Raw genomic sequence first — 17,787 nt, forward strand, 5'->3', positions numbered from 1 at the left:
GACTCCCTGTACTCGCAGAAAAGACAGCCGGGTGACGTTACACCAAAACGGGAAAAACGCTCACGCAACGGCAAGACGTCATGCGCTAAGCGCCACTGAAGACTGGCCCGACGGGCGTCCAGCCAGCCAGCAGTGGTCGTACGCCACGCTATGTGACGCTGAATAGGCGTCGAGATCGGGGGTGGCCGATTAAGCGCAAGAAGTGCCATGTAAAGGCGCCGCACAGGCCATGATGTTATGTCATCATCAGGGAAAGAAGCTCGCAGGCTGCGCATTGCCACAACGTATGCCTTCAGGTGGGGAGCCGCGCACTCTGAGCGCGGACGAGTGCGTGTCAGCTCAGAAAAAAAACGAATGTCGGGTCCTAACAGAAAAGTTAGTAGACCCTGAGCAGGATGCCGCTGCTCTAGGAGACCCTGAAAGATCGCGCGCAGACCTAAGGCAAGGCACTTCACTTTGAAATCAGGCACCAAAAGGCCGCCATCTACGCGAGGCCGATACATACGACCTCTTGATACCCATTCTACAGAACCGCCCCAGATAAACTGAAACGCCGCACGGGTAGCGGCCTGAAGAGTAGTCCGCAGAGGGATGGAGATATTGGCTAAATACCAATATTTACTCAGAAACCAAGACGCAGCAAGGCGCGCTCTGCAGGTAATGGGGAGTACGAGCTCTTTCAAGTCCCGGAGCACAGGAATACTACGCATATGGACACGTGCCCAGGTGCTGGGAGATATTCCTGAAGGCAGGAAATCATACCCAAGAACGCGCACGGCATTCTTCACAGGAATACCAAAGGGTGCGGAGCACGGCGGGATGAGGTTGACGAAAAGTAGTGCGCTTTTATCTCTATTGATCTGTGCATTAGAAACCCTACCGTAGCTTTCAATTACCTGGAGAACATTCCCGATAGCTTCCTCGTCGGTTAGGATGAGAGACAGGTCGTCCGCATACGCAACAAGCGGTAACGCAGATGTGCCCGGAAGGGCAAGCATCCGGGATGCAACCGAGGATGCGAGGGACTCTAAAAGCGGGCCAAACACTAGGGCATACAGTGCCGGTGACAGGGGGCAGCCCTGGCGGACACCCACCTTTATGGGGAAGCTAGCAGAGGTACCCCCATTGACACCAATGGAAGCTGACGCACCAGCATACAGTGCTCGGAACCACGATATGATCTCGCGATCAAACCCACTCGCCTCCAACACACGGTACATGTATTCGTGAAGCACACGATCAAAGGCCTTCCTTTGGTCAAACGACACTAAAACACAAGGTCGCCACCGACTATGTGCCCAGTACAAGGCGTCTCTTAAAGCCTGCGTATGAAGCGTGATGGACCGCTCAGGGACAGCACAGGCCTGGAAAGGAGGAATGACTGTACCAAGAACTGGAGAGATGCGTTGCAAAATCGCTTTTGATAAAATTTTGTAGTCTGTATTAAGCAGTGAACCAGGGCGACAGGCATTTGGGTCTTGTTTTTTGGAAGCATCCTTGCACAACAAGGTGACAATGCTCTCACGCATGGACGGACAGAGGAGACGTCGTGCCAAGCACTGATTCAACAGAACTGTCAAAGGCCTCCGAAGAGTGGACCAGAAGCATTTATAGAATTCAGCTGGGAGCGTGATCAGGAAAATATCTTCCCGGAACCCGTGATACAGAACACCTGGAGACAGTGAATTTACTACGCAACCTGCTATGATCGCAGGTGACTGGTACCATTATTTCATCATCATTTACTTTCGACGGTGTCGGCCTTAGCATTGCAACTGGGAACCCTACGTGCTCGAAAGCGGTTAGATTGTGCATATGTCATATCGAAACAAGTGCGATTGCACCTGAGGCACACATTTGAGCCACCTTCCAGCCACACTTATGGCGAATTCCGCTGGTCGTTCTAGTGTAGCATACAGTATAGCGTGCCGGTGTAAGGCTCGGTGTAGCAAAACAGCAAAATCGTGTCGGTGCAGCTTACATCAGTTCGTCCAGCCGAACATGATAGGCGGTGTGGGTGTCGAGAGTTCATCGTCGAACACCTGCAGAGACTGGAACGATTCCGCGTTTGCCATCTTTGTCGACCGCTCGGGAGTTCGGAAAGGTAGTGAAAGGAGGGTGGCGGTGGCGGAAGTGGGAGGCGGAAATGTGTGCCGACTTCCGGTCCGCACAGTCGATGTTCACGGTGGCGGCGAAAGCAGCACCGCTGTTGCAATCGTCAGTGTGGGTCACACTGAGACGACCAGCGAAACACGGAGCACATTGCACTGGAATTATTGGTGAAACATGCACGCTTGCAGCAGTGCAACTCTTTCTGCACTAAAATGACCAGCGGAGTTCGCCCATTAGAGTGCTTCTAAGAGATGACTCGCCTCGCGACAGCTTTACTGATTCCACTGAGAGCCACATACAAGTCTCTTGGCTCCTATACAATGTTATGTCAGCATCAGGGTACGTACTACGTATATGGCGGACTTAGTTTGGCAGTTCAAATGACGGAGACGGGATTACCTTTGTTCACGACCGGGCCTCAGCAGAGGCAGAAAATAACCTAACGGAGTGTCCTAAAAAACTATTTTCCAGGGCAAACGCGGTATACGGCGAATACAAGCCTGTAAACATTGTTCGCCGCAGCAAAAGGTACACTGACTCTGCCCATGTCGCATACTCCGAGGACCTGGGCCTTCGACACCCGCCCACCACCCACGCGACACCCTCAACTGTCCTACCTCACAGAAAACGAAATTCTAAAAGAGTTACTGAAGAAATTCTGAAGAAATTCGAAGAGAGTTACTGCCGACGAAATTACCGAATATGGCTAATTCTGCACAAATACAGCACACATGAACCGCTGGCCTGCGCACAGCTGATGAGGCCTAACAGGGGAAAGAGCTGTTTCTGCTTCCTTTCGTATCCGTGTTCTTTAAAGGAGCTCAGAAAGCCATCTCAAAAATTTTCCGTCCCGAACGCGTTGTGGAAGCAGGTAACTTAACTTGATGATTAAAACGAAAATTTTCTCTGTACGCAGTATTTTTCGTAGAAAAACAGACACTTGAACATCGCCGCGCGCGCGCGCGCACGAGAAGGAGAAGAAAAAAAAAAACGTCATTGGTGATGTCATAAAACTCAGAAGCGGCGACCGCGCTTCTATCCGGGTCAGTGCTGGCCGGTTTTCTTTTCTTTCTTTCCTTTTTCTTTCCCCCTGCTTTCTCCCTGTCAAGAGGTGAATAAGGGAGGACCTCGATATTCCCTGTCGTGAGACCCCCATTCTCGAAATTCAAGTTCTCGTATTGTCAACTTTAGGTTGGGGTGGATTATCGAGTGATTTTTCCTGACGTTTCTGAATTTTGTCTCGAAATTCTTCCGCATTTTTCTTCACTGCATTAGGGTCTTTTGGTTTGTGGTTCGTTCGGATCGTTTTTCACGCTCGACCAATTTATTTTATCATCCCGAAATTAGTCAAATTTTGGGGTTCTATGACAATAAGTTAACCTTGACGCTTTCAACATGGTAAAAAAAACAAAAAAACAAAAAAAAAAAAAAGGAAACGCTGTTTTCCGTGAACTTTGCAACCTATGTAAGTAAACATACTGTTACCTACCCGAAGGGTATTTATCTCTGTGTAGGGCAAGTTATGGTAGACAATCTTTAACGTATATACCGCTATCAATATTTAAAGGGATTATAGCATTCGTCCCGGTCGATTCCGAAACAATAGTGCTGTGTGTGTGTGCTGGTGCTGTGTGGTGGCATTATTCCTGCGCAGTTTGATGTAAACACGTGGCAAGAACAGGCGACGCATATTGAGAGTATTCCGGGATTTCCTCTCTGGGAACGTCACCCTGTCAAGGCGCAGAGCCGTATATGGAGACAGTTTGGCCATCTTTTGATCTTTTGCCGCTTCGCGGGCGGAGCCTGTTTTGTCCTCGGAGTCTCTGTTGCAGCGCCCAAAAAGCCTGAATCCGAGCGAAATCCGCTTATCAGCCAGGAGGAAGGCGCCATTTTGATGCATGCTCATCAGCTGGTCCGCAGGAACTTTTGTCACCCTCAATGTAATCTCGGCTTATGACCCCTTGGCGCCTGTAAAATGGGGGCTTCGTTACCAAACTGAAACGTTTCAAGGACGAAGGGTTCTCGAAGGACGCTACGCCCACGCACGTGTCTTCCACCCTTGCATCGTCAACAACGCCTTGCATCAACATGGCGTCGGCGACCGGTTGGCGACTGGACAACAACAGAGCGAGTCGAGGGAGGTGGTTTTGGTTTTTTGCAGTAGCTTCCAGAAGGCGCTCACCTCACTTTAGTGAGGTTAGGTCAGTTTAGGTTTCACAGATTGGGGGGGTCTTGGGGGGACGCCCCCCCCCCCCCCCCAGGCACGCACTAGGCGGTGCGGGTGTGAGACTGTGCCGCCGGTTAAGTCAGTAAAGCGGGCTCCCCTTCTGGAAGCTACTGCGAAAAACCTCTCCCGAGGGAGGTCGTTCAGCCGTGACATCGTTTGACGCGGTTCAAGTTAGGCTCCTCCTAATGGCCAAAGTCTCTCTGTAAACGGCTCTGTTAACGCCAATCAGTGAGCTCCCTTTGGCGTGGACGAGACCAATCAGGGAGCGGCTGGAGGGACATTGGTAGCATTGGCGACAGTGCACTGAAGAAAGTGCTCAATAACCCGGACCACTAATATCAGGAACGCGCAATGGGCTTGGACACCATGAAATTACTGATTAATTAGCAATTAGGACCACCCCCTCAGACAGTAATTATTATCATCCAGTGAGCTACGTCACTAATTCGGGAACATCTAATCGTGTGCAGACCTGCTGCTGTATATGTCGACTGCGAGTAATTGTGGCAACAAAACCGTGTCTTTAGGATATCAGACTTGGTTATTCGATAAACGTACAGGAAGAAATATCGCGCAGAGACATACAAGAAAATATTGCTAGCAGTATTCTGTGCCGACAAAGTTGTAGGACAAATTACGGCCTCCGCTTTGCATATAAACACAACAGCAGATTGTCAAGCAGCCCATGTAGTCATGGTGCCCATACCACTGTCGGCAGTGTGCAGATGATGTGTGCAAAATTGTGAGCAAGTTTAACCTAGCCGGTTCAGGAGAATATCCGCAGAGAAGTGAAGGTTTCAAAATTTTATAAGGACGAAATATTGGCACATGTGTAGCTAAAATGTGTTCTCTACTGCTTCCAGCACACTGCACCAGAAGGAGAAGGTAAATATGCCAACAACCAACATTTCTGCAATTATATTGGATATGATATATATATATATATATATGATATTGGAAAATATTCAAGGTGACAGCTACTTCCTTTTACCTGCCAGAGGAAGCTGTAGACATTATAAAAGCAACATTCTTCTGGGGAGTGATTATGCTGCCAATACAAACCCATGGCCACGATTCACACTGTGTTCTCCTTCATTGTGTGAGCAGCACTGTGTATGTCACCACACTTCCTTTCTTTTTTTCCCAAATTATCTGTTGTGGGCACAGCTGCGCCTGTACCTCGTGTTATCGAGTTGTTTCTTTGCCTTAAATCAATAATGCTTGTTACGTATTTCCATGAGGATGACCTTCGTGAGAGACGCAGCTTCAAGCACTTATAGGGGACTCTGCTTTATTAGTTGTGAGAGGCAGAGGTGTGTCCCATGCCACATGCTATGGAAAAAAGAAATATTTACTACATTGTGCATGGAGGCAAAACCCTAATGGGTGATTCCGTCTGAACTCAGGCAGAGTGGTCCTGACACTATCACCGATTTCCTTGAAAAAAATATATGTTGTACCGCAACACGCATACACACAGGGGCAATAAATATTTTGGCTCTATGTGTTGTGGTCCGCCAGAAAAAAAAAAGAAAAAGAAAAAAGGAATCCGAAAGAAATTGACTCGGCGTCGGAGCTTTCTGACGGAGCGACTTTGACGTTATATATAACTTACGACACACAGGTACAAGGCTTTGTAAGGTACAACATGTTCAAGGCAACAGGCACAACGGCTTTCAGCCTGCGTCAAGAGCGCGGTTCAATTCTGTTTTGATCTTCTATTAAAAATTGCAAAAGTTGTCACAAAATTCAGATTTTTGTCGTATTTGTCTTTGTGCTGTACTGCTCCTGTAGACGCCATCGAGATATATGAAGTACCGGCGTGTAGGTCGAAGCGTGCTCTTTAAACTGATGTCAAATTTGCATATGTCTGTATCTTGCCCCTTTCCTGCAAGGCGGTGTACCAAAATGGGGTTTTTTGAACTCTCCTTGCTCAAAAACCCCACCTCCGATTTCCTTTTTCATACTTTTCTCGTCCACATGTGGCAAAACTGCATTCCGGCCGCCGCTCGCACTGCCTTCCATTCTCCCGTCTTTGGGCCCCGGTATGTTTAGAAACATACCGGGGACTTGCTTCTAAACACAAAAGCGTAGCCCTCTAGATTTTTTGGCTTAAGTGGGCTGCCATAGCAACGCATAGTCGGCACAGTACACACGATCTATACTGTACTTAGTGTTCATGTCGGAAACACAATTCACCGACTCAGAACGTCGCTGAACTTCACGTGAACGGCACTGAGATTAGACTGTGGGGAAAACGAGTCGGGAAGACTCAAAATATATTGCTAGGACGGGATTTGCGGTAGGTCTGCATCCTGAGCTTTGTCATTCAAGGCCGGAGACGTTGGTAATAGCAGACGCCAACAATGCTGTTAACCTTCTGGCGTGGCTCTCCCGTCCCAGTCGAGATGTACAGGGTGTGTGCAGAAAAACATGACCCGCATTTAGGCACATAGCTTGTTGCCTACGTAACTAACGAACTTCCGGTGGCGCACGATGGCGCATTTATGCGTGCGAAATCTGCAGAAAAATTGTGGAAGCCATACTCAGCTTAAAAAATAAACGGAACCACGAAAACGTCGGCTTCCGTGCATCAGAATAGGGCAACATGGTGGACAACAGGGTGTATGTGAAATGGCAACACGGTGGACGTAGGAGAGTTGTGTTCAAGTACCGCTAGGGGAGCTATCGGTGCATAAATCGAAACGATGTCCCACATCCCACATGGATGCTCATCGGCAGTACCCCTAGCGGTGCCTGCACATAACTCTCCTGAGACGGAAATGCACTACCATGCACTGTCATGACCGCCCTGTTCTAATGCATGGAAGCCCATGTTTTCGCGCTCTGTTTATTTTTTAACACTGAGTATGGCTTCCAGGATTTTTTTGTAGCTTTCGCACGCATAAATACGCCGTCGTGCGCCACCGGAAGTTCATCGGCTAAGTAGACAACGAGTTACATGTAAAAATGCGGGTCATGTTTTTCTGCACACACCCTGTACATCGTGTGCGCCGCACTCAACGTTTGTTTCGGGCAATCCCGAGTTGTGCCGAGAGCGAACCTTCCATTTTGCGGACATGTGTAGGACATAGCCTGTGCTATATAACTACAAAACATGAAGGAAATCAGAGGTGGGATTTTTGAGAAATGAGAGTCCAAAAAACCCCATTTTTGAGAGCATAGCTGCACTCTACACCACCTTGCCGAAAGGGGGCAAGGTACAGACATGCAAATTTGACATCGATTTAAAGAGCACGCTTCGACCTACACTCCGGTACTTATATCGATGGCATGTGTAGGAGGAGTACAGCGCGAAGACAAATATGAACAATATGTGAATTTTGTGGCAAATTTGGTGATTTTTAATTGAAGATCAAAACAGAAGTGACCCGTGCCGTTTGCGCTGGCTGAAAGTCACTGTACCTGACATATTGTGAAAAAAAAAAAAAAAATCGATGGTTTGGGACCGTCCGCTGGCGAGGAATAAAATGTCAAAGTCGCTCCGTCACAAAGTTCAGCCTCCGAGTCAATTTCTTTCGGATTCTTTTTTTTCTCCGGCGGACCACAACACATAGAGCCAAAATATTTATTGCTCCTGTGTGTATGCGTGTTGCGGTACAACATATATTTTGTTTCAAAAGAAATCGGAGATGGTGTCTAGACCACCCTGCCTGAGTTGAGATTGAATTCTTTCATGACTTCACCGCACTTGCACGCGTGTTAGCACACCAAGCCTTTAATTCATCTGCGGAATACCTGACGAAATCGCCAGAAGGAACATACGTTTTATTAGATCTTGCAGCGATTATCCTTTTTATGCAGCACATCCGCAGCACCATACCGCTCCGTCGTTACTCCATTTTCTCAGATAGCATCGTTCCTAGTGGTAGCCGAACCGCTGAAGCGTTGTTTTCCACGTATTCATACTTGTAGTTATTTACGCCTATAACTTGATTAAATTAATGAACAACTGAGATATAGATGCTGAATATGACACATAATCTCATAAGGACTCTTTATTCAGGAGTGTGACCTTTTCAAACACTGATTTGCTCACGTGAAACCACGACAAAACAAACAAACTAAAAGACATAAAAAAAACACACTATATTATCAGACTATATTATCGAGACGTGAGGAGGGGAGCTCGGGCATGACTCATCCCTGGTGCCCGTACTTTCTCTCGCCGGCCCGGCTGACAGTGAGGACTGATGTCCTATGGCCTCCGAAAAGGTCAGAAGTACCTTGAGGGCAGAGCGTTGGTGGGCCGGATTTGGCCAAGCAATTTTGACAATGTGACTTAGCTCTTCAATGGAGCAAGCACTACTCTCTGAGCACACGGCCTAAACGTACGCCACGTCATTGTTGTTTTCCATGTTTTGCTAGACAGCAGTGGAATCTATGGCGTCCAGACCCTGTGGTGAATGTCGTTCTGGGCGAATCCACATCGAGGACGCATTAACACCTGTATCGAATCGCGAATGGGGGGACGGGGCGCTACTATGTACACGCGTGAGTGGTTCCCAGGATCGAGTTACAATGCGTTCGTGTCCATAATTTGATGGAAATTCAGGTAGTCAACAGACGAGAAAGTGCGTATTCAGCATTGTATGGCGACGTTACAGCGTTGCTAACACCGCAATCAGTCTTGTCGGCCGATGATCCGGGGGCAAGACCCCGGAACAGATAGCAGAGGCGACACAGTACAAATTACTTACCGGAAAGAGAAAGTGAAAGAGAAAGAAATGATATTGCCTTTATAACTAAGTTATAGATTTCGCGCGATTCCAGAAATTTTCGAAATCAATCAGGCGTTGGTAAAGAGCAACAGAAATAGAGTATACCCTATTCACTGAAGGCAACACAGCAATGACAGGAGGACAGGAATGACAGTATCGAAGTATTTATTCGCGTGGAGATCGCTCTTCGTTATGCAAGGATGGCCGCGCAGTGGTGAGCAACTCCTATTCATCCGTCAACATCCGCTGAAATGAGAGCCTCATTTGCTCTGCATCGCATGGGCGCCACCATTTTGTGTCCGGGCACACAGCTAAAGCTACGAGCGAAGCGTCCGATGTTAGCAAATGGCCCATTAACAGCTAAGCTCGATTCCCCGCATTGTGTCGAGGCCCAGAGCACGAAGTACAACTGCGTGTTGGTGTAGCCGCTGCACAATTTCACTCCCGGTCCGATCTCCTCTTGTAGTCGGCGTTTGTAGAGCTGGTACAATGACGGATACGCGAACAACCGCAGAGCAATCTCGCTGCTCAGCTCAGGATTCCCGCCCAGCTGTCCTCTCAAGCAGACGGCTGTGTCCTCGATAGGAGAACGGTCGAGCCAAGAGGATGCCGCATGGAACAGGGCGCGAAGTATAGGGTCGCCCAGCAAAGGGATAAAGACGGGCTCGATGGCAGATGTGACGTTCAACATATTGCCCAGCAACGCTGGCGGAATCAGCAAGCTGTGGGATTCTGGTGAATACACCACCTGCGTGTGATAACAGCCCCGTTATTCGTATTCATGTCTCACCGAAAACAACGAAAAGCGACCCAGAAGAAGAAAATAATGATTGAGGTTTTATGACGACAATCAGCTAGCGACCCGGTAGAGCCAAACGCCAATGTGAGTACAAAAACTGGAATGAGCGAGTTTTTCTATTCTATAAAAACTTAAAACTAAGCTTGACCACATGAAGCCGTCAAGAACCACCAATGCACATAATTACGCCGTAATCACCTTATTACTGCGGAGACCGCTTGTTATATTTAGCGTGAATGCAAAGTACTATTGGAAACCTACTTCAAGGAAGGCATTCCATTACTTTTCCATATGGTTACATATAACCAACGTGGAACGCTACGCTTATAACGTACTCTTCCAAAGCAGTACTTGGCCACACTGCGCGCTTGGACGTACAGAAGGAAAAGGACAGATAATCAAAGCATAGAAAAATCACCACATACATGCAATAAAAGTTGTCATCCGCGAAAATCACGTGCCTAACGAGAAATCTGGTGCTGAAAGTAGCATTCGGAGTAAGCTGGAAAACATGGGACGCTTCAACGACACGTAGCACAAATTTTTTGAAGATTTTAATTTTAAATTGTTGATTCTTTTCCCCGGGGCACCATCAGGACGTCTTACCTGCGAAGAGAACAAGGAGGAGTCTGTGGCTTTACTTATCCGTGGAGATCCCAGAAGCTGGTATTCGAGGATGTCTACTCTGTGCACAACTGACTGTCCCAACAATGTAGCCATCATGCTCCTAGATGCCTGTTTAGCCTCCCAGACGACGTGGCCCACGGTTCCTCTGGGGTCGTCAAACATATCCGTGAGGACCGCGAAGGCAGCCTTCTCGGTTGCCGTCCGGAAGTTGTCCTCCAGGATGCGGAGGCAGATCTGAAGGCGAGGGAATGGGGTGGCACGAAACACGTGCTTCATCAAGACGTCGCCCTGCGTCATAATTGAGCAAAATTAAATATCGCATAAATACTGACATATACAACAGCCTGTTAGACTTAGGGCTTAGGCTTAGACTTAGGGCTTTTGTCGATTAGTAGGATTAGAAGCGAGACACGCATAGCTCACGTTGAAGGTCCTCACCTCGTCACCCAGAAATGGTGAAAAATAGAATAGAATCCACAAGGCACTGTAGGAGAACTCCCCAGATTGAGCCTCGCCCGATGTGCCCGCGTGGCATCGTGCAACGTGTTTAACTCGGCGAGCCGCACTGTACATCCATCCGGCTCCAGCCATATGATGCTGCCGTGGGAGATCTGCGGGAGGTCGATTGAGGGCAGCCCGCAACCCGGGACTCAGAGAGTGGATCAACATCCACAGAAGGTCATCAGAGACGTTGCCGCCCTCTTTCAGGAATGAAGCTGCGTACCAGGGGACTTTGGATGCCAGCGTACAAGGCTCGTCATCTTTAATCCGCCACAGATCACGTGGCATTATGTCCCTGAGTGGATAGAAGCAGTTTATAACCATGGCACTGTAAGAGTTGAATCATCTACAAGGACTGAAAACATTTTCGTAAAAATATATATTTTTATTCTGTGTTAGCGCCACGAAGAAACTGTGGCTATGTGCCGCGTGCAGACGTATACAGACGGAGAGGGGACACCCGGAACGAGTTGGGAACAGGGAGGACTGATGTGTGTCCTGATAGGTTAACTTCACTGGGAAATCTGAGGACAGTCTGGAGAGTTCCCTGCAAAAACCCACCAAAAAGCTGACTGTACAGCCGGCAGTAGGATTCGAACCTATAACCCCCCCCCCCTCCCGTCTTCAGCACGACATTGGCTACCACCAACGGGGGGTAAGCTTTTACGTACTCGGCCATGCTCTGGTAATAGGCAATTATGATTTCAATGGTGGATTCATTTGAATGAATTGCAGATTTATGAAGCTGATTCTTGGGGCTTATAGCAATCCCAAGTATATATTCACTTACGAGAGCAAAATTAACCACCGCTTGACCAATGGTGTCACATACTTGTTTCTCGAGGTTAACATCCGGATTTATCAATATCAGCTAACACGGAACAATGCGGTAATTTGCACGCTGAACGCGCATGATAATCACCTATTGAGGCAGCCTGCAGTCCTGGGGTTCTACATGCATATACTCAAAAGAACGAGAGCAGTGAGGGAGATATTGTTGTTCAGTTCACGCATGACAACCTCCTATTGGCCTCTTAAGAAGTATGAAAGCATACGCTGACGACAAATGTCAGAAAATTGAACTGGGCTGACGAGGACCCTTTCATGGACGGCTCATCAATCACAGCTAAACTAAAAGAACGCCGTCGCGCGTAGGTGGCTTCTAGAAAATTCATCCCTCCACGCAGCTATTTGTACTTGCACGTCACAGTGCCGTCACTGCCGTAGTTCCAACTAAAATTGGTTTGGCTGGGTAGCTCAAAACGAAACCGAAAGTTCTGAAGGTTCCCTCTGCTGCCTCCTGTACCATGCTGGACGTCTCCGGGAGTCTCGTGTGGGCCACCAGCTGTTTTTCGGGCACGCGCTTTGTAACTTTCTCGTTCCACATGGATGACTATAGTCATCTGTTTCCTCGATTTCGTCCACGCGAGACGTAAAAAAAAAAAAAAATCACACAAAGCCGTACACGAGGAATACAGGTAAGGTGAACTCCAGCCTTGCTGGACTGCTTTTCCGGAGCGCCTCAAATCACTCAAATCAATCAATAACTATCTATCAATCACTAATCACTCAAAAGAAAATATTCATTTTGTACCACCACTTGGGGATGATAAACTGTATTCACTGAAGTATTATATGGTACGGATTGACGTTGTACTATTACCTCAATACGTAGATGGGTAGAAATCCAGCGAACCGGTAGAGATGTAGGAAGGGAGTTGCCTCAGGACAGAAGCCGCCGATATTTCGAACAGAGACTGTTCTTCTTCTGGGCACCGTCCTCATCATTGGCATGGTATTTAAAGGGTTCGGTGTGACGTGTTTAAAGGTTCATGCGAATTGTGGGTCAACAGCCCGGAGGGAAGAAAGGTTCCGTACGGGCTTCTACGGCCGGAGTGAATGGCTGCTTTGTTAGAGTGTGGAGGGGATTATGTGAACGTAGTGATCTAGGCTACAGACCGGTTACAGAAAAATTGGAGGTTCACGAACACGTGGACGAAACGGGACAACAGGCAAGAATTGGCAAGCATAGCGAAAGATAAGGAGGTTTGTGGTTACGTGGGGAAAATTCCAGAACTAGCAAAGTTTTTTTTTTAAATATTTGTAATACAAAGTTGTGGCATGCAATAAAGAAAGTAGAAAGCAGTGGCCATGCAGAAGATAACAGATGATTTGTGATTTGTTGATACCGGACGGGTGAAGAGCGTTGAACTTGTATATGAGATAAGACTCCCTATCACGTCTGTCACGTGTGGATCTAAACCCGGTTTCTAGAATATATAGTTTAATGTTGTCAAAATTGTGACCAGGAACGTTAAAGTGTTCGGCGACTGCTTTGGGGAGTTTGTTGGACGTGTCGGTTCCGTGTCCGGTAAGGCGGTTGTTGGCCGGTTGATGAGGACGGTGCCCACAAGAAGAACAGTCTCTGTTCGAAATATCGGCGCCTTCTGTCCTGAGGCAACTAAATGCATTGGTGAAACCGGCCAACAAATGAACAACCGCCTTACCGGACACAGAACCGACACGTCCAACAAACTCCCCAAAGCAGTCGCCGAACACTAACGTTCCTGGTCACAATTTTGACAAGATTAAACTATATATTCTAGAAACAGGGTTTAGATCCACACGTGACAGACGTGATCTCATATACAATCTCATATTCTCATATACAATCTCATATACAAGTTCAACGCTCTTCACCCGTCCGGTATCAACAAATCACAAGGCACCCTAGAAACACTTCAAAAATATGCTTTTCCCTTCTACCTCCATTATCATCTGTTATGTTCTGCATGGCCATTGCTTTCTACTTTCTTTATTGCATGCCACAACTTTGTATTACAAATATTAAAAAAAAAACCTTTGCTCGTTCTGGAATTTTCCCCACGCAACCGCTAACCTCCATATCTTTCGCTATGCTTGCCAATTCTTGCTTGTTGTCCCGTTTCGTCCACGTGTTCGTGAACCTTCCATTTTTCTGTAACCGGTCTGTAGCCTAGATCACTACGTTCACATAATCCCCTCCACACTCTAACAAAGCAGCCATTCACTCCGGCCGTAGAAGCATGTACGGAGCCTTTCTTCCCTCCGGGCTGTTGACCCACAATTCGCATGAACCTTTAAACACGTCACACCTAACCCTTTAAATACCATGCCAATGATGAGGACGGTGCCCAGAAGAAGAACAGTCTCTGTTCGAAATATCGTCGGCTTCTGTCCTGAGGCAACTCCCTTCCTGTTACCTCAATACGTTTTTTGGTGCGGAGTCTCCCTTTAACAATGGTTCGCCACGAGCGCTTTCTGTGGTTCCGATTTTAGGGTGTGCACTCCAAAAAGAAAGCACAAAGATATTTCGGCGTTTTCACCTGGCTTGCATGCAGTTATTAAAGACTAACGCATGCTGCCGTTCTTCGTAGCGTGCAGCACTCCTAAGGATGGCGTCTCCGGTCGCCTGCATGAACTTGACAACTCCTCGTGTCATCAGATCCACGTCGACGCCATCGCACGCGTGAGCGTAGAAATCTTGACAGGGTTCGACTTTTCTGGGTATGCCTCGCAAGTATTGCTGCAGCCACTGACAGCCAGGACTGTCGCACTCCACAACGGCAGGTAGTGTCTGCTTCGAGGCTACGAGAACAAAAGCAACATTACACGGATAATTTATAAGATATGTATGGTCATGCTTGGAGGGGCAAGAATAAAACAGGAGGAAATGTTGTGGTGACGTCAGGAGTTCGCCCCTTGGTACCATAGGGATCCTCCAGTAAAATGTATCGGGAGTGTGTGCCTATGAGTGCAGTGTTCGCAGGGCTACAGCCCTAGTAAGTCCCACAATGGATGATACCCTTACGTGCATTCATTTTTCAGGGAATGGCGTTTCGAATCGCAAATCGTCATTCGACACTTTCGCAAGTGACTGTAACGTACAATGACGAGCGCGATAGGGCCCGATTTTCTTGGGTCACACCCGATTCTTACCGCTTATTCGCTCCCGAATCAATTTAGGGCCAATTTGCATTATTCCCGATTTCTCCCGGCATTCAAATCACCCTATCACGTTGTGTCAGGCATCGCCTACTTAGCATGTATGATACGAGCATTATTCGAGTGCAACCATAAACTGTGCGAAGCCCATTGGATGTTACAGTATATGGTGCTTGAAACTACATCGGGACCACGGGACCACGTTTGACGAATCTGTGCACTGAACTGCGGACCGCTTGCTATGCAAAGAAGAAAAAAAAAATATAAAAACAAACAAACAAGGTAACAAATTATCAAAATCATCTGATTTCACCCCGAAGTAGATATTTAAGATTATCACTCGATTCCGAGAAGGGCATTTAACAGGAAATTATGAATTCCTGAACATAAATAACACGGGTATAATGTGGCGGTCGTTGGTTTGACGACATTTTACTCGGGACTAAAGAGTGTCACGAAAGTATGGGGCAGACTACGACGGCTAATTTCGGTAAGGGCACACAACTGGAATGTACGGAAGAGCGTTTGACGCCCTCGTCATGACGTTATTAGACTCGTGATAAGCCCCGCACATTGGGATTTTTGGGAGCAGCAGTTTGGCACGACAGGGGGACACACGGGCACATGTGTACTCCCAGGTTCTTATGTAACTGAATTCGGTCGGTTTTACCTTTCCCACCGCAGGAGTAACGCGACAAACCCAGTTTTCCAGAACACAGATTAAGCGATCACAATCTACACATAATTAGGTACCTCTGTAACGTGCACATCGTTTATATTAGGACATCCTGAAGTAGCACGATTTACTCATCGCCAACTGACTTCAAAGTACAAAGCTGAATACTGGACTTCCCCTTAGTCGGGGCACTATCAGTGACGTTTGAGCGTCCTCAAGGAAGTGGCGGTTCCAGAGAGAGAGAGAGAGAGAGAGAGAGAGAGAGGGGGGGGCGATTGGCCCCACCCAAAAAAAAAACTCAGTTTATACAGGGTGGGTGCAGATAAAACAGCCCCACATTTTCGCAAATAGCGCGTATCCTGCATACCGTACGAACTTCAGGCGGCGCACGACGGTGTGTTTATGTGATGAAAGTCGAGAAAGAGCCGTGGTAACCAAACTCTGCGCAATAAAATCGTTAGCAACGCTAACTTCGCTCCGTGTATTTCCAATGGGGCACGGCAGTACAGCACAGTTGCAGCGCCCTTCCGCTGAGATGCGACCCGTGCAGAAGCGAAACGAGATCTAGTACGCCTAGCGGTATCTAGACGCAACTTTGCCGTGCCCGTCATATTGACTTCTGCATAGGACAACCGGAACGTAGGGAGAGTAAGGTTTGCATGGATAACTTTTTTGTTCGGTGGAGTTTGGTTACTACGATTTTTTTGTTTCGTTTTCATCGAATAAATGGGTCATCTCGCACCACCGGAAGTTCATGCGGTAAGCAGGGAACACCATACGTGCATAAATGTGGTGGCCACTTTATCTGCACCCACCCAGTGCATGCGATTTCCTTCTCTCCCCTCTCCGACCGTCCCGTCCTGTCCCCAAACCCATGATCTGAATCCGCCCTGCCACAAAGTGACGTCATGTACGCGACCTAAGGGCCTAAGAGACGCGTATTCATGAAGGATGGCTCACCAGGCTGCTCGCCGTGAAGACCGCGGACGTGTCCAAAATATTCTGTGTGCCTCTTGACCATCACTTTCGGTTTGGACGTCAAGTAGATATAAAGGAGCAGGACGTTCAAAACGAGCAGCACGACGATAACCACGGAACCCATACGGACAAAGTGCCGCTTCCGCTCGCGACGCTCCTCAGGAGTTTCTTCCGTAAAGGTGAGGGTACCTCCCTCATCTTGCGTACCCCCACCTAAGCCGGACATCGAGGACAAATTGGGCACTACGGATAATTCATCCATGCTTCCGCGCAACTAGTTCTTTCGTGGACGCAGAGAGAGGCTGTCTTAGCTCCGTGTTCCTTCCTGCTTCTTCTTCTTCACCCGAGCGTACCAACACCACGAGAACTACTTCTTTCTCACGACAATGATGGCGATAACTGTTCGCTCCAAAGGGGAACGATACGGTGTTTAAGTTGGAGCCGAGCACGGGTCGACTTTTCCGGGCCCGAGGCCCGGGCGCATCGAAAAATGGCCCGGCCCGGCGCGGTGGCTCAGCCAGTCGATTCTGACAATGAAAAGATGACGAGAAGCAAGGGCGTTGATGAAGTTGATGCACAATGTAAAACCCAAGGAGATCCTGCCCTAGTATTTCCAGCCGTTACGTGCGTGTTTGTAGCGCTTATCAAAGAAATTTATAAGTAAATTTATAAGAACAGAAGACAAGGCCACAAACATATAAGTGCTGGAGGCTTAACACCGCAACAGCATACGAGCCCAAATTAAATCCAGAACGCAAGCGGTCAAGGGCGCCATTGTTACACTATCAAGTTTTTGTGGAGGTTAGCTACTACTCCTCTAAATATCTATCTCTCTAAACAAGGTTTGCGAACGTGATTGTGAAATACGTGAGGAGTCAGGAGCAATGTGAAGTGGCTTTTAAATGTCCGCGAAAGAGTCTAATCATACGCATAATGCAGTGTTCTTTGTTTGTTTTTGTAAGTATATGCACAGGAATGGCACAAGCACGTGATGACATGAAGTAGTAGTCCTTCGTGAAGTCGTAGTCCTTCGTGACCTGGCCGAGCCTGACTATCGGAAACATGCTTGCGTTTGAAACATGGTGCTGGCGTCTTTTGTCGGCCGCAGCCCGAAGCAGCCGATAACAAGCCGGTCCCAGCC

The 17,787-nt window shown here is 47.9% G+C and overlaps 1 protein-coding gene across 1 annotated transcript; it reads right to left on the bottom strand.

Annotated features, from left to right (window-relative positions):
- Nucleotides 1-9,229: 9,229 nt before the first annotated feature.
- Nucleotides 9,230-17,128, bottom strand: LOC135370973 (uncharacterized). The gene is made up of 5 exons (XM_064604923.1): nucleotides 16,629-17,128; nucleotides 14,374-14,635; nucleotides 10,946-11,303; nucleotides 10,487-10,795; nucleotides 9,230-9,829 (listed from the first exon to the last, which is right to left on the bottom strand). Exons 1-5 carry the CDS (start codon nucleotides 16,906-16,908, stop codon nucleotides 9,311-9,313), a joined length of 1,728 nt encoding a protein of 575 aa, XP_064460993.1. The 5' UTR covers nucleotides 16,909-17,128; the 3' UTR covers nucleotides 9,230-9,310.
- Nucleotides 17,129-17,787: the final 659 nt, after the last annotated feature.

Source organism: Ornithodoros turicata, chromosome 10, assembly GCF_037126465.1.
Source record: "Ornithodoros turicata isolate Travis chromosome 10, ASM3712646v1, whole genome shotgun sequence".
Taxonomy (NCBI): Eukaryota; Metazoa; Arthropoda; class Arachnida; order Ixodida; family Argasidae; genus Ornithodoros; species Ornithodoros turicata.

Bases quoted from the DNA above. Each gene is read 5' to 3' on its own strand.
- LOC135370973 (XM_064604923.1), bottom strand. From the start codon at position 16,908: ATGGATGAATTATCCGTAGTGCCCAATTTGTCCTCGATGTCCGGCTTA. The intron at 10,796-10,945 runs GTGAGGACCTTC...ATTATGACGCAG, and splicing joins CACCATTTCTGGGTGACGAG to GGCGACGTCTTGATGAAGCA. The intron at 9,830-10,486 runs GTAAGACGTCCT...TATCACACGCAG, and splicing joins CCTCCTTGTTCTCTTCGCAG to GTGGTGTATTCACCAGAATC.